The sequence below is a fragment of the Neodiprion pinetum genome, chromosome 5 (genome assembly GCF_021155775.2).
Source record: "Neodiprion pinetum isolate iyNeoPine1 chromosome 5, iyNeoPine1.2, whole genome shotgun sequence".
Taxonomy (NCBI): domain Eukaryota; kingdom Metazoa; phylum Arthropoda; class Insecta; order Hymenoptera; family Diprionidae; genus Neodiprion; species Neodiprion pinetum.
In genome coordinates, this window is record NC_060236.1 from 21,373,040 (window position 1) to 21,391,152 (window position 18,113).

The following is an 18,113-nucleotide window of genomic DNA, read 5'->3' on the forward strand; positions in this document are numbered from 1 at the left end:
TTTGTTTATTTCTCTTTGTTTTTTCTTGCTTTTTTTTTTTTGCTTCCTCGACTTCTTGTATTCTTTAATATTTTTTTTTTCAACCCAAACCTAGGCGTTGGGGTCTTAGGCAATTCGATACTAAGTCTTTTAGTATTAAAAAATAGTACATTCATGTATGCAGCTATACATATGTATATAGTGTAAAAATATTGTAATACATATACATAATATACAAGTACTCGGATAGACAACGAATATAAGTTATTACTCTTGCAATCTCTCTCAATCTCTCATTCTCACATTTTTTCTTTGGCTTATTTACTCGATCTAGCTTTCTTTCTCTCTCGTCTTCGTTAAAGAAAATACCATCAAAACAAAAACCAAAAACGAATAAATAAATTAATGCTGTGCAGGTGGACCATATAATTTGCTTGTTTTTTACTCGTTGATTCTCTTTCTGCCCAGTTTTTCATTTCAAATTTCGTTTTCTGCACGTTCTTTTTTGAAACGTCATCAACATATTATCACGACAAGACGGAAGAAAGTGGTAATAAAAATAAATAAACATCAGTAATGTATATGCATATATATAAGACGTCAATGTAACAGGCATTTACACGGAATTTTTCTCAGATATTTTTCTTGTAGCACAATTTAAAGAAAAATTTATTTAGAATTTTCATTGGTCGGTCGGTTTTCATTAATATAATTCTTATATCATATGACGACGTTAGTAGATTCAATTTTATATTTATCTCTGCTTCATTTCATTTTCCTTCTTCTTTATGTATAATTCTTCATTTTATATTATAGCCGACATAATATTGTGAAATTTGGTCAAACTGAAAAAAAAAAAAAAACAAATACGAGGAAACGAATCACGAGATATGCATATAATTTAATATATTACTTTATATTATGTGCGATTCTATATGTATACGGGTATATCCCGTGATGTTTCCTAACATTTATTTGTTTCTCAATTTCACGAAATTTAATGATATTGTGTATGCATAATTATTAATGATAAAAACCATCGTTTTCACATCTCGTATCGTTTTTTCTTCCGCGTTAGTTTTCGTTTTCTCTTTTTTTTCTCCTGGTTTTTTTTTATTTTGTATGTATACACATACCGAAGTTAGTATGCATACATTACGTACACCGTAACATTATATAGTACAGTCTGTTCACATATACATAAATACCGTGTATTTGCGTGGATGCGCTCCAGGTTCATTTTGAGCAGATCCGCTGTTCATTTGCTAGCAGGCGGCTGATTCGAAACTCGGAGCTGCTCGGAGTGGATTCGCACCCTGAAGGGTGTCCTAGCACGTATCCACGAAAACGCAAGATATATTTATATATAAATATATATATAGCATTTATTACATTATCGAATTTTCTATCAATAATATTTATTAATATCTTTCTTTTTTTCTTCAACATAACAATTTATAATATACACATGTATTATATGCGTATATATATTGGGATATCCCAAAAAATAAAAAATAATTTTGATTTTTCATGCTCCTACCCCTTAAATCTATTGTTTTGATAATAAAAAATATTCTCGCACGGGTCGAGCTTTATATAGTACAATGGGAAGCTGACGCTAATTGGACATTTCTAATTATAGAATCTGATTAATGTCTACGAGGAACTTTGTGGTTGAAAAAGACTTTCGAGATTATGAGAGTAGTATTTTAAGTTAAAAACAAAATTTTCAACTAATAAACAAACTTTCTTATAGCACAGTTCTAATTATTTATAAAAAAGACAAGATTGACAAATTATTCGAGTGACTAAATTATTATCATGAATAGAATTGATCTGAATTGTTATGTAGAACAGGATGGTGTCGAGAAACAAATTTCAACTCGAAATTTTTTATATTTTTTTCATAAAACATTGGAAATGTGTAAGAAGAAAATTTCTTTTTAACTTGAAATATAATCCTCATAGTCTCCAATTTTAATTCTTTCCCGAAGTTCGTCATAGACGTTATTATAACTTGTATAATTAGAAATGTTCAATTAGCGGCAGGTTCCCATTGAGCTACAGAGCTCGGCCAGTGCGAGGATGTGTTTTTTTCTATTAAAACTAAAGTTTTGAGGGGTAGGAGCATGAAAAATTGAATTTTTTATTCTTCCTGGGACACCCTAATATACATATTACGCATATTCATTTATGTGAATCGTGTATTTCATCTTTTTATTCCACTCTACAAGAAAATCAAACGCGATTCTACGTCCGCATAATTTTCCTCCTCTTCCTCGATAGTACAATATGTAACAATGAATTATAAGGTACACATAGTTTACCGTATAATAACATAACCGGTATTATAATCGTTTGAACGGATGCGCAATCGCAGGCATTGCAACTCGATTCGCACGCATCGCTTTTCGCTCCCTAGATTTCGATCGATCCCTTATTTGCAGCTCCCGCTCACTTTTTTGTTCGGAATTTGAAAATTGCATTGTCGCGTTTCATCAATAAACTCTTATTCCTGTTTTTCGATTCTCGCCGCGATCGTCTCATATTTTTCTCATAATTTTTGCGATGTCGAAATCCTCACAGCCGATGTTTTTTTTTTTTTTTTTTTTTTTTACAATTCTTCTCGTACGGCAGCATTTCATTATTATTATTATTATTATTGTATTATTATAGATATTATTATTATCGTATGAATGTGGGTGATAATTATCACGATGATGATTATGATTACAATGACGTTGATGATGTCGAGTGCTTCTTTGGTTTTTTTTTCGTTATTCTTTCGTTTTTCCCGGTAAAGAACTTCCCAGCTGCCTGCTACGTCAACAATTTGAAGAACATCAGGGCAAGGGATATATTGATGAAAAGTACCAGCATCACCAACTGCTGACGAGAGAACCAATCCTGAAAAAAAATATCACGGTTTAGGTCCCAACAATAAAAATGATAAGTATCGAGTCAACGAAGAAGAAAGTGAAAGTGAAAATACAATTTAAAAACGGAAAATTGAACATGAAATTAAATGCAGTTAATATTGTTCGAGATTGTTCGAAATTCAATTTCGAATTATAAGTTGAAAAAAGATGGATTTGCTTTATGATCTCTTTCAAATATAAAATTATTGGATTCTGAAATGTCGTTTCAGTTACAGTGTGGGTTTTAAAATTAGTTCAACAATTCTCGAGAAAATAATTGATGATTTCGTTTTTCCTCTTCTTTCTCGAAGTAGAAAATTAACAAAAATGAATAGGTAAATAAATGGAGAAAAAAAACGGAAATGAAAAACAACACAGAATGCATAGAAATTTGACAAACAAAAACGAAATGTGAGTGACCGTCAGTCAATTCGAGGCCTGATTACGCAATAAATAATAATTACCGATGGTTATATATTTACAGATAGTTTATTTGAAAAATATATTTTTTTATCTCGTTTACGCACTTTGACCTGGGGGCTGACGAGGTAAAGTAAGGGGTTGGCCCTGAGCCTCTCGCCCTCGTCAATCTGTCTTCTGATTTCTTCGCGACGCGCGCTGCTGAGGACGCTCACTTCTTCCCGTGACAGAGGCGAGCTTGCGGTGAGTTGAATTGGCTGGGCAACGTCGGGCAGTGATTTCTTACGTTGCAGAGGCATTGCGGTTACCGGCATCGCCTATGAAAGTGTTTTTAAAGTTTTGTTTTCCTCCTTCAAATTTGCAAATTCGAGTAACGGTCGCTCACGTTCGATAATTCAAACGCAGCAGGGATGAAAAATTGACTGTCTTGCATGAAAGTAGTGGGGGAATTTCATCGACGTGTCGTTACCAGTCTTTAAGTTGGATCGAATTTGAAATTCCGCCGTTATTTATAACTCGGACTGTCACTTTGACGCGAGACGCTACCGCCAGTTGGCGCGCATCTCGCTTCGTCCAACATCGTTCGAATAGCTACCATTTGAAAATCGTTATATCCTAGATGTTCGATCTTTTTTTTCACTAAAACTTTACTGCAGCCCGTCGTAGTAAATTCAATCACTAATAATTCGGTCCATAAAAAATATGGATTTCAGATATGATCGATTTTGAAGTTGCAGCAAAAACAGAGAAAAAAAAATTAAAAAATTTGGATTTGATAGGAACACGTTTGGAATATTTGTTTCGTTTGAATTTCATTAATTCAGCATTGTAAATTAAACATCCCGCTGTGCTTGAACACGATCTGAATATGATATATTATATGCGGTACACATATAGAGAAATAATTACGTATACAATAGGTGCATGTGAGAAAAGGGCTGGGTAAGTTTTAAGGTTAAGAAAATATTCACGGTATACTTCTATAGTTGGAAAGATGCCACGGATGAGCTTAATATATTGAAGAAAGAAGAAGTAGAGCTGTGGGAGTTTAAGTTAAACAACTATCCGCATTCCGGCGATGTATATATTGTGTTATATGCAAGTATGCACGGATTACATGGATAGAAATTGAAAGCCAAGGCTTTGGATCTTCGACGCAAATTCATTCTTCCAGATTCTTCTTCTTTCCAATAATGTGTATATATATGTATGTACTAAACATGCCCATGCATTTATTATCATAACAACACACAAACAACGTATATATGTTTTATAAAGTCCCTATTTACATAGTGTGTCAACAAGCATCGGAATTTGTGGTGTATAACCCCCAATATACAACGCTATCGGAATGCACATTACGCAATATATTTACATATAATGTATATCGTATTGTACCATGTATTATAAGTGTAGACAGGCGTAGACGTAATATGCTCATACATGTATTGTAACTATGTAAAGACGTACATGAACTTGGCTCGCCAATTGTCGAAAATGTGAATTCGGACTATTGCATAATTTGCCGTTAATTATCCGTAAATTAGTCGCGCGACTTATTTTTTTGTCGCACTTAATTTTCAAAAAAAAAAGGATGGCGTGCTAACTTTTCAAAAACTTAGCGCGCCATCTACCACAAAAAATATTATGTGGGAAACTTGAACATTTTGAAAATTCACAGCTCGTTAACAACATCGACTCCTAGCTGGAAATTTTCAGCGTTGTTTGGGGAAAGAATGAAGTATTTTCCCTGAAAATCTCAAGCGATTTCGAGTCGACAGAAAAAAGTTACAGCTATCTGAAAACAGCGATTTTCCAGAAATCAGTTGGTCTTGCGAGGCCGTATATAAAAAGGAACGTGGTAATTAATAATAATTCGTGTAGGTAGTGATAAAGTATACTTAGACGAAAAATTTGAACCGTCGATTGGCCGTCTACTTGGAAAATTCTTGACTTGGCAGCGTTTCAAAGTTATGCGAAATTTTGCTAAAATAGTAGTTCATGAAAAGGGTCCAAATTAAACTGGATTTTGCTTTGGAGTAAAAAACTATTTTTTTCCTCAAAATACAAGGTCAGAGAAGGGAAATGCCGTTTGATTCGAGTCTTTAAGTCCCATAGAGCTCCCATGAAAAAATCGGTAAAATAACTAAAAAATTGAATTATTAAAAACTTCAAAAATTTCTATAACAACCAGATTTTCTTATATTAAGCTCAAATTTGGAGAATCGTCTTTTTTTATAACCTTCTGTCTTGAAAAAAATCAGCAGCCGAATCGCTCACCCAAGCCCGCAGGCTCCGGTCGAAAAGTATTGGACGTACCCATAAACATATATATATATGTGATATTCGGCAAATTCTGGATTATACATATTTGATATACTTAATATATATATGTATACACACACACACACACACTCAACACCGTGTAGTCCGAGCATGCACAGTTCGAATTCAATTACGCATATCGATAAAATTGCGAAATTCTGTTCAGAAGAAACATTTAGCGACTGAAATGAAATGACAAGGTAGCAATATGGACAAGTTTTTAATTTGCATGCTTTTGTTTCGCACAAATCGTTATGCGAGTACGGCAATTTTTCCTTTTGTAATGGAATACTCTCCGTTACGAATTACTTTTTTCTCATAGGCAATTTGTAATGGTTCATTCATCAATTACACGTTACTTTTTTTTAATTTTTTATGGAACACTCATCCATTACACATTACTTTTGTAATTTATAATCGAGAACTTATCCAATACACATTTTTTAAAGTAGTGAGTAATGCATTACTTTCCCATTACTATTTTCACAACTCTGCATACAATAACAGGTCTCTCTATCTATCTGTGTGCCGGTCGTTGATCAAATGATAGCAAATATTGAAAATTGACAATTCGAACAATTGGTGATTTCGAAAAATTAACGAGAGAGCCAGGAACCTGGCGTCTAGAGATGCTTAACCGGAGCCTTACTCCACTGGACCACCTAGCCGCCCTGACTCTGTTGTTAATTTCTCTCATCACCAGTGAGTTCGAATTTGTTTTTCCGTATGCCTGGTATGAATGTATAAGAATTTTCGTCTCTTCAAGCACAGTGTATATATATGAATGGAACGTGTAGATGATGTGTTTACCCTTTTGAATCCTTATTACATTCCTATATATACACTAAATTGTTGAAAAGTTGGCACGCCATCCGCTCTTTTTTTGAAAATTGAGTGCGAAAAAAAAAGCCGCGCGATTAATTTGCGGCTTATTTACGGCAAATTATCAACCAAATCAGAATTACGCATGATGCTCGCTGTGCGTTTTTTTTTGGTAGATGGCGCGCTAAGTTTTTGAAAAGTTAGCACGCCATCCGCTTTTTTTTTGAAAATTGAGTGCGACAAATAAATAAGTCGCGCGACTAATTTACGGATAATTAACGGCAAATTATGCAATAGTCCGAATTCACATTTTCGACACTGGGCGAGCCAAGTTCATGTACGTTATGTCAAGTTTATTATATTTTATCAAATTGTGCCGTACTACTATACGTTGTAAGGCAGGAGTCTATAAAAAATAACAGAATAGTTAATCAATTATGATAGATCAAGTCGATCTATAATCGTTAATGTCGTTCTGTTTTCTCCCTTCATCATGTGTATAGTAATGTCTACTGTATATTTTTGACAGAACTTAAATGATAACAAAACACTCGGTAAACAAAATACTGAAAAAATTATAACATTCTCAAATTAACACAATCACGAAAAGACGCCTTCAAAATCTAAACATCTTTTCAGCGTGTTCAAAGGATGAGCTCGTCTTTTGGACATCTTTAAACAAATTTCAGTGGCTTTGAGTCGTTCTAAATGTATTATTCGTTTCTTTTCTTTTTCTCAATTTTGTCCTACGTAAAATGACCAACGTGGCGAATCATGGATTGAGAAATTCATAGATAGGCACAAAAAACATTTTTCATCAGCTTTCGAATACGAAAAATTGATGAACAATTCGGAATTGAATTCCAAGAGATAAAAAACAATCTATCCGAAGAATCAAATTATATTGTAAAAAGGTATTGCAGATTACTAGCCGCAGTCTAAACTGCGGCATACTTCACGGACATCATCATACCTCAACGGGAGGAGCGACTATCCACGATTCGGATGCCCTCCTTGCCATCAGCGCGGGGCTGCAAAGCAGAGCCTCCTCTTCCTCGTCCGGATCCGACCACAGCATGTTTGCAGGTCAACCGAGATTTTCGCGCGCGAATTTGAATTTCGAACGTTCGTCCGGCCCTCGATGCTGTCTATTTCGCTCTGGATTTGAGATTCAGAATCTAAACAACGGGAAGAAATCGTTTTCCTCTTCCCCCATACGGACGATAATTATTTTATTTGAACATGCTGACGTAGCGTGAGTGTGTTCGATTTCACCGACGGGCGGAAAGTTTGAAATTTAATTTGAATTTGATTTCGGAACACCGCGATGACTTGAGCCACTTTCACTCTGGGAGAGCGCGCCTGCGCGTTTTAACCCATGTCGTCGTTCGCCGAGGGTATGTCGTAACAATGATTAATAGTAATTATGGTGTGACCAACGGCGATGTGTCGTTGTTATCGTATTGACCGATTAACCTTTCCCATCAAGAATCGAAGATTAAGTCTGCCTGATGAACATCTCCCGAGGACTGCTGACCGAGCGTTACCAACCGCCCGCCCCTGGCCCGGGTAACCCGAAAATAGATTCGCCCCACTATTGAGGCCGAAATAGCTGCTGCCGCCACGCTCCTCTCAACGATTCCTTTTGCAATTAGTCACCGCTGCGGCTGTGTAACATCAACGTTCTCACTCTATGCCTATATTTATGCGCGGCTGCTCGTTAAATCGAGGCTTTCTATGCCAACTCGACCAGCGTTTAACCCTGACCATCTAGAATCCGACCAACGATCTTTTTTTGGTTTTTGTCTTCTTTGTTTGTACTTGATTCTCTCGCGTATAGAACGTATTCTTATTTCTGCAAACACCTGTAATATTATTTGAATTGTATTTGAGAACTTTTTAAGGTTTGAAATTTCACGCCGTATCTTCTTTTCTTTTCTTTTTTTTTTACTTTTCTTCCATTATTTTTCTCGCTTTTTAGAGATGCGGTGACAACGCGAAAGACTTTGGACCCATTCCAAATGGAAAAACTTTCCTACGCTTGTACAACCGATTTACAGATAATTTTGATGATCGTATTTTTGTTGATGGTGTGCACCACTGGTTTTTATTTCCGTACAATTTTTAGTTTTTCTTTTTTTTTGGTGTTCAATCAAAAGTTTAGTTTTTGGAAAATTTGTTTTTACTGGTTTTTTTCCTCTGTTGGTACATTTTTTTTTTAATCACCCAGCAACATAAATGACAAACGTGTTTCATACTAATTACAATATCGACGAATATTTAAGTCAGCAACGATATTTTCAAATCAGATATTTCTCCATTGGCTAAACATTTGAAACGTATACCTAAGTGAAAGCGTGCAGATTATTTTGCAGTCCAAAAGCAACAACGAAAAACCAAAACGAATTAGAAATTACACACAAATCTTTGCGATTTACGCTGAAAACGTGGAACGGTCAGACGACATGGGGTTTGTTGCGGGAGAGAGGGGGAGGGGGTTCAAGTGATATTCAAATGTTTAGATTTATACTGCGTAAAAATCCCGGAATGTATTATTGGTTAGAAGATGTGAAACAAAATGAAGTCATTACGAAAATGGACAAGGAAAGTCATCCAGAAAAAACGAGCACAGAAAAAAGTACCTCAAGTGAGCGTAGAAGATAATAATAACAATAACAACAATAACAATAACAATAATAATAATAATAATAATAACAACGACGAAAATGATTTATGAGAGAGCATACGTAGGCGTAAAAAAAATATGTGAAAATCTTGTGACAATATGCCAACTGAATGTTATTAGTTTCGTTGATTACATGCGTGTATATGCATGAACGCTTTTAACAATATGTGCTTGAACCTTATCTATGAGTGAGAAAAAAACTCGATGCATGTATAAAATATTGGAAAGCTCCCCGCCGCACCAGGCCGCGCAACCTTTCCTCCTCATTTAACAAATGATAGTAGTAACAACAACAATATAATAGCAATAATAATTGTATTAATAGTTTTCACGAGATAAAAGAAATAATAAGTATGTTGTTTCTTACTTTTCTTTTTATTTCTGTCAACTACACTGTATATTATATGCATTTGTATGTAGTTCTTTTTACATATCGAAATACACAATTCACGTGTGTATAACACGATATAAGATTAACGTGAACAAATCGCTTTGTTTTTTTTTTTAATAATCTTTCCTTTTATAGGATTTTTTTTTTACCCTTACTTTGTACCCATAAGTGTAATTGTTCAATATTATCATACAATTTTAGGTGTATTTGTGTGCGTGCCGAAGATTCGCAATTACGCGTTGGGAAATTTGTCTTCGCGATATTATGTCGTAGCAGAATTTTTTTCTGCTCGATAACTTTTTCGTTTTTGTCGTAAATTTCTTTCACTCTGAGGTTTCGCCTGAATTTCATAAAGAATATACATATTTTACATCGTATTTATTATAGCATAATTATTTCAGAAAAATATTATGTATGTAACATTATTTAAATTACAATAGTTTCAACAATTCCAAAAAATGCTTAATACAGTTATTGTAATATTTATCAAATATATTACACATATTGTTTATATACTGCTCACACAATAAAATATTGTGAATCTATGTATATAATATATGTGTATATTACTTTTTAAATGAATGTTTTGGCTCTGGTTTTATCATTATCGAAAATGAATGGAGGGCTTCTTATTACATTTATTATTTTTTATTCTTTCTTTGAAGTTCATCTGCATTTATTTATTTTTTTTTCATCGTTCGTTTCTAGACTATTGACTGATTACTTCATCATCATTATCACCATCGTTATTATTATCTTAAGTTGTTGTTGTTTTTTTTTTTTTTTGTTTAGTATAATAGTTCTTTATTTCTATTTGGCCTGTTTCTGTCTCTTTCTCACTCTCGCTCGCTCTCTCTTTTTCTCGTAGATCGCTGAGTTTTGGGTTATTTCAGCAATAGGTGTTTGTATGTTTCGTATATAAAATGTTTCGGTTATATACTTTGTTTGTGCAATAGAATACAATATGAGGAACTATCAATTTCAACACGGTATCAATTGTTAATTATCATTATTAGTATTGAAATTTTATATTATGTACATATCTTTTAAATTTTTAATGACGGTCAAATTTTTCATAGATAATAATGTTTAATTAAATTCTCTTTTCGTTACGGTGTTCTCAATTTCCCAGTTTTACAGTTTTTTCCCCACACTTGTTTTTTTTTTTCTTCTACTACTAGTTATTGTAAATTCGTCCGTTATATGATCGTTCAAATATATAAGATATAGTCAGCTAATAACTATGTCCAACTATACTGTTCAACATGTTTACAATATACAGTTATATACCTAAACGTGTACTCAATCACGAGACTATGAATAATTCGATTAATGAGTATAGGAGAAAAGGGAATATTTCGAATTGGTTTCACGGTTGGATTAAAAATTTGAAGAATAAAAAAAAAAAAAAAAATCAAATACCGAAAGAAGAAATAATGAAGCGTTGAGTTTCCAGTTGCGTTGTTATATGCATAATACGTGCTTGGAATAATAATCAATACGGCCAAATATATGAATTTATATTTCTTCGAACTTCTTCAGCTTCATCTTATCGAAATACTTCTCTAAATTTTGACTGGGTCGAATTAACATCTCGCTGTTATGATATTATACAGTCCTATACATATATATATATATACACATATATATATATATATATGAGATGAGCAGGTGAATATCCTGCTATGTATACATATATGTATAATATACGCGTATATAAGATGTTTTCCGGGAATAAAAAACGTTTTTCCGTTTGAAATTGGCAACTGACGAACGTTTCCAGTAATTCGACGATCGGAAGTCTATAAATACACATGTATAACACATATTATATACCGTTCCAGAAGTGTATAAATACATTCAACAAGAACGAATAACGCGATTTATACTATCCTCGAAAAATCGCTTTTCAATATTCCAATACTAACAGTTTAAAATAAACGGAATGATTTTTTTCATTTGTTTTGTTTTCTCTCCCGAAAGCTATTCCTCCCACGATTCCACATCGAATATAAAATATTGTAGCGTGAAAATGAAATCGGAAAATGAAGATGAATATTTGAAAACAAACGACGCTGATAAATTAATTTATGAACAGGGATGCATAATCGAGAGACCCTTTTTTTTTAAAAAAAAGAAGATAAAGTGACTCTTATTTCCATAGAATGAATTGCAATTTTCACGCGTGTCTCCGTGATTTTAATTACGTAATTCCAATATAACTAGGTAAATTCTATATCGAACAATATACATATAATGTATACAGGTATGTATGTACGTGTGAAATACAAATCTAGTATATTTACTACTGAAATAAATTAGTATTACTGACTTCATTCTTTACTATGATTTTGGCCAATTTGGTTATGGATATTGTATCTGAGAAAAAAAACCCTGCTGTCATTTTCCGCAAATTTTCTAACATTGATCAAACTAAATAAACACAACATTGCCAAAGAACTTGGTCAGTGAAAATGTGTTTTCAGCGGCGTTGCATTTATCTTGTTTCACTTCAAAATTATCGATAAAAATAAAAAGCAAAGATCAAAATATTCGTAGAATTAATGAAAAATCAAATAGCCCTGTATCATAGGAAAGAAATTTTCAACATGTTAAACACCTAACTTAATACATTTGGTATCTAAATAAAGTGACAGCAATTTTATTAAAGGCAACAACAATAACACCAACGACAACAACAACAACAACAACAACAACAACAACAAGAATAACAGCAACGGGAACGTGTTACATTTGTTTTCGTTGACAAACGAATTGAAAACTACGATAAGAAATGTGAAAAAGGACAACATTTGAAATATCGAAAATAGCTTGGAAATGAGAACTCGGACTAAATTAGAAAAGTGAAAATCAAACAGCGAAGGAACTTGATAAGAAAAATCAACACGGAATGTAAGAAGAAATGAAAAGAACGAAAGTAAATCACAAATGAAATGAGATTGAAATTATTGATGGAATTTTTTTATGCATGCCGTACGATAATAAACAACCGAACGTATATGTAAATGATATTAAAAAAATAAGCGAAAGGTTTCGTGGTCGCAAGTACTGTACGTTAAATATACATGTATGTACGAATCCAAAGTACCGGAATACGCTGAGATTAATAACTGGGCCACATTAAATAACGAACTTTGTGCTTTGTCGCATATGCTGCTTTATATCACTTGAAACCGACACAATAAAACCTTTGTGGTTTGCACGAAATTTTCCACGACTCAATATTCATCTAATTGACCTAAAACACGGTCATCTAATAACCCAGTTGCCCATCCACATTGCGCACACTTCAGACCATACGACACTCACACTTTATAATATTACTGGTTATTCTTACTATAATATCTACGTCACATGCGTGTAATCATTACATACACATCCATAATGATAATAATCGAAATAATAAATAAATGAATAATAAATAATAGCAATAATAATAATAATAATAATAATAATAATAATAATAATAGTAATAATAATAACAATAATAATAATAATAATAATAATAATAATAATAAACAATACTAATAGGTAGTAACAGTAACGTTCATCAAATGCTTTCGCTATTTTGTACACAAAATACGTATTATATACCTATATATGCCTAACATAAGTCACCCTCGTTAACGGTTCATCATGATTATTTATTTATCAATATTTATTTCCCCGTGTGTCAACTTTTCACGCTATTTCATTTCATATTATTATCAGTGCCAGGCTTTTCAATTTTAATATCTATATATATATATATATATGTATATACATATATATATGTATCGCTATATGCAGCATGTATGTATGTATGAATGTATGTATGCGTGTATGTATGTGTACGTATATATTATAGTGGTATTTATAAATACTTATACTCTCATAGGGTTGCCCGCCCCGCGGAACTGGTTTCGGCGGCGGCGGCGGCGGCGGGGGCAGGGACCTTCCTTTTCGATTCCTGGGATCGCATGCACAGAATACAATGACAGAAAACCAAAGAACGGATAAAAGAAAAAAAAAACGCCATGAGTTTGCAAATATATTCATATTCACGTGTCGTCTTGCGTTTCGTTTGAATCGAATACGTATGATATATTATACCTGTGTTGAAAGAGAGAGAGAGAGAGAGAAAAAAAAAAGAAACAAAAATATAAGTATGAGATGTGAGCGAATGGGAACTGGACCTTTTCATCCCTCTCTTTTTTCCTCGGTATTAATTTTTCTTCACTGATTTGTGTTTTTTCAGCATGTTATTTTTCTGCTTCGTTTCTTCCATTTAAATAGTTTAACAATCTAATTCGCCGATCGGTTTATATTGTGCGCGATATTGTTACTGTACCGTGTATTTTCACTTTTGTCACCATCGTTATTCGATTGGATTTTTTATCGTGCGATTTGTCTTTATCTATGTTTAGCTAGTTTTTGGTTTTACGCTGTAATTAAACGTCTGCACGACAACAAGAATCGAAAAAGTTAATTTAAATACTCATTGTCGGATGTGTACACTACGTATAATTGGAAGGGCGACTGATTAACAACGGTAGATACACTATAAGAATATATATGTATACAATATAATCTAATTAAGGTTCACTACAGTGTATAATATACTAATATTCTATGTAATGCGGTTCTCGGAAAGTTCGTGTACGTAATGAATTGGTATATTAGGTTAATTAGAATTTCGAGGAATGAGAATGAAAGGAGACAAAAATCGTATAACAAAGACATTGCAGTGAGACCGAAGTGCTTATTATATCAGACTACTAATAACGTGTGTAATACTTCGTTTTGCGCCTAGGAGAGAATACGCTAGGTGAGTATAAAATATGTATATGGATACGTAGGGTGTAATATACGTATACGTATGATAACATACTACACAATTGCTATGGATTACTGAATTATGATTAATTTACCCATGTCTATATAGGTATACGTACATTAGGAACGAAATAATAAGTGTACGTGTAAAGAATAAAGCAGAGGTATTTATGACGTGAGGGAAATGATATTTTGTAATAAAATTGAAAACAGAATAAAAACCACGAAAAACGTTCGACCGTGTTTGGTTTTTTTTTTTTTTTTTTTTTCTTCTGTATCACGGTGTATTTTCGTTAATTTTTTTGATTACGCCCATGTCTTTTCGGTACCTGAATTACAATCTAAATAATTTCTATTCTGGATGTTTTTATGAGATTTCAGGATTGGTGAAGTCAAACTGTAAATGGCGATCGCACAACCAAACTACCAAACAAAACAATATAAGGATAATTCGTTAGTTTTGTGCACAAAGGAAATACTGCGAAAGTAGCAAAAACAAAGCAGAGAACGAACGGGAAATGAAAAGAGGTCTCGTAAAATAACATGTAATAAGAATAACAAAATAAAGGATGGTAGTAGTAATGATAATAGTCATATCGATGCAAGTGCGCTAAAGACTCACCTTCGGTCCTCCACCCCCGCCGCCGCCGCCGCCGCCCCCAGCGCCGCCTCCGCCGATCGCAGAAATCGAACCCCCTCGAGCCGGACTGACGTAGAGGCTCTCGGTACGTTTCGGTTGTCCTGGACTCGGCAGGATGTCCTGGCCAAGTCCACGATTACGGAGTAGCGCACCCTCGAACTGACTCGACGTCGGTACCGTGTACACAGGAGTAGCAGCGCCGCTACCGATCGCCGATCCGTTCAACGGTGTTGCTGATCTGAACGTGCTCGCGCCTCTTGCCGATCTGAAATTAATTCAGCAATATGGATCGATCGGTTGTCAATGTCACCGAGACTTGGGGCAGTAACTTAACGCCATATTTTAATGACAACGGCCGATGTTTAACGGCGTTTATCGATTTACATGGTTTTCACTCAAACTATTTTTTTACTTTCATCAGGGAATTCGTAAGTTGGCTGTTTACCGATTTCTACATTTTATTTTTTCCATGGGAATGAATTCAGACTCGGAAAAATTGTATTCGTGATAACCGATTTTATAATATTAATCATATACATACAATATGTCAATTTCTCATTTTTTTTCAGCATATAAATTCTACATATCTATGAATTAATTGATTACTGTATTTCAAAAACGTATCCAGGATTGTAAGATCGTAATAATGCTAACTGATTTCCAGAAATTTGTATACGTCAATCTCGTGTTTATTTTCTGCAATTAGTGTAGGTATTCATAAGTAATTCAAGGTTATAGTAATACCAACAGATTTTCAAAGATTTGTGTTAATCGATCTTGATTTGTTTTGTCTGAAACAAATGTAGATATTTATCATTGCTTGTGTTTATTCCTAAAAGTGAATTTAGGCATAAGACGACGATAACCGATTGCCAAATACTTTATTCTCGACTTGACTGTAATGGCCACTTTATTGACTTGAAAAACAGGACAAAAATGGCATATTATTTCAGCTCATACTTTTTCCCCAGGTACTTATTTTTGCCCTCAATTTGCGTCAGGAAAGTTCTTTTTTCCCGTTAATTTGTAGGAAAAAAAGTAGGACTTTTCTCCCGCTAATGGAGAAGCCACTTTTCAAGTCAATAAAGTGGCCATGGTAAAGTCGGAAATAAAATACTATATGCAACAAGGGAATAAAACCGGTTATTGGCACGTTACGTGATGTATTATTTTACACCACTACTGTCTTTTCTTCTTTCATTGAAATTTACTTCAGATCTTCTATTGATTAGACATTTAGGATAATACCGATCGTAACAGGTTATCACTATTCGCACCCGTCGATCTGTCATTCTGAAAATTACCTGTCGATCGATTCCTGGGACTGTGGAACTTGTCCCTTGTCGATTGACGGTTGTCTAGAACCGGTAAGCCTCGAGTGAGCCCTGGCGTACCGATCAACCGAACTATCTCGGCTGGGAGGTCGTTTGTAGTGATCCAGTCTGCAGACAGAGGCCATATACGAAATCAACCAACACAGTAACAAGAGGAGAAAATACATTCGTAACAAAAATCCAAGATAATCATCAATTAATCCATCACGATCGAGACTGCCGAAGAGTAGAGCAGCCACCAAAGTCTTGAACAGAACCCTGGAAGAGGTTCAAGATCGTAAATCACCTGTCGCTAAATGCCTGGGCCATAGGAGGTCCCGGAGGTCTGTCCTGAGGGCTGAGTATCCTGCTGTTCCTTCGTATGCTGGCACCGGTGTTGATGCCCCTTTGCTGATCTTGAAGAACACCAGTCGGGTCGTTTTGGTACTGTTGTTGTTGTGGCTGTTGCTGCTGTTGCTGCTGCTGTTGATGTTGCTGCGGCTGCTGGACGTAGTTTGGCATGTACTGATTTTGGGCTTGGCTATTGATTTGGTTCTGCATTTGATTCATTTGGCTCATCTGATTAGTTTGATTCACTTGGTTGTTTAGCGGTGTTGGTGCGTACTGGTTGGGCACCGCATTCTGGAATCAGAAGACTACTATCGAAACACGGTCTGAGTACAGTGACATTGTGTGAACCATAAAAACCACGGAGCGAATCCTCTTATTAACATCACAGTAGGGTTTTTTATTTAAAAAGACATGGGGCTGGCCGTGGCGGGACGCTCGACAGAAGGAACTTCTTATGCGTTTTGATATCAAATGCAATTAAAATGAAATGCATGTTCAAGTGGAATACATTTGGAAATTCAATATTTATTCCACAGACGCATATAGCAAAAGCAAAAATCGGCTTTACCGCGCCTCGATGTTCGGCCTTGGCCTCTACGCGCTTTGCGTGCCAAACCCGGCTTGTTGCTCGCTTCCAGCATCGTCGCTTGCTTCGCTCGGTTGGGAAGAACTACCGTGTATTGGTTTTATGTGTTAGTCTCATCGATCCATTCTTAACTGAGAAACTCGTGTTTCAGTTTCGTGCGTCAGTTTCATCGATTCACTCTCCACTGAGAAACTATTCATACACACGTGCACCATAACAAGTTCCTTTAAGTAGGGGGTGAAAACATGATTGAACGAAAGACCGTTATTGAAGATCAGTCACAGGTATTTACAACGATAACAATCTTGACAAAAGTACTAAAAACAAAAAGGATTTTGGAAGATCGACGCAAGTTATCCAAAAGACTGAACGGTAATTACCATTTTTGTTGTTCACTTAGTTTTGTTAGACCAGGGTTATTCAAATGGTATCGCAGGGTATGCTCATATTTAGTTTCCAAAGAGGAGAAACAACGACTACTAATAACAATACGGCTTACGCGGTACAGTTGTTCTCCGTAAAACTGATTCATCTGGGGTAGCTGCGTCATCGGGCCAATGGAGGTAGTAAAAGGCGATATTAGCATCTAGAACGTAAAGTCGGTCCGTTTATGCGACCATGAATCAGTGAATCCCGGTCCCCGTAATCTGGCAAAATCTTTCCTCTACTCAACCATCAACAAGGGCATACACGGCAAGAAACGAATGACTAATCCACGGATATACAGAAATAGATCACTAAAATTCTGCGCAGAATTTAACGGGAATTAATAACATAATCACGCACAACTTTCGAGACACTGAAGAAACAGAATGAAACGTGACTCTTCGCAACTTCCTGCGCGCT

The 18,113-nt window shown here is 34.8% G+C and overlaps 1 protein-coding gene across 11 annotated transcripts in view; it reads right to left on the bottom strand.

Moving 5' to 3' along the window:
- Positions 1–18,113, bottom strand: part of LOC124220337 (junctophilin-1) — a 38,398-nt gene continuing 20,285 nt past the window's right edge. For 9 of the 11 annotated variants that reach the window (XM_069136700.1, XM_046629044.2, XM_046629051.1 and 6 more), the window contains 6 exons: positions 17,767–17,853; positions 16,638–16,972; positions 16,322–16,459; positions 15,000–15,282; positions 3,425–3,634; positions 1–2,886 (listed from right to left, as the gene is read on the bottom strand). In XM_069136700.1, coding sequence (XP_068992801.1) covers positions 2,800–2,886; positions 3,425–3,634; positions 15,000–15,282; positions 16,322–16,459; positions 16,638–16,972; positions 17,767–17,853 — 1,140 coding nt within the window. In that variant the 3' untranslated portion in view covers positions 1–2,799. Of the gene's footprint in view, positions 2,887–3,424; positions 3,635–7,437; positions 8,010–14,999; positions 15,283–16,321; positions 16,460–16,637; positions 16,973–17,766; positions 17,854–18,113 lie in introns of those variants that run through there. The other 2 variants (XM_046629052.1, XM_046629053.2) reach the window with 2 other exon arrangements.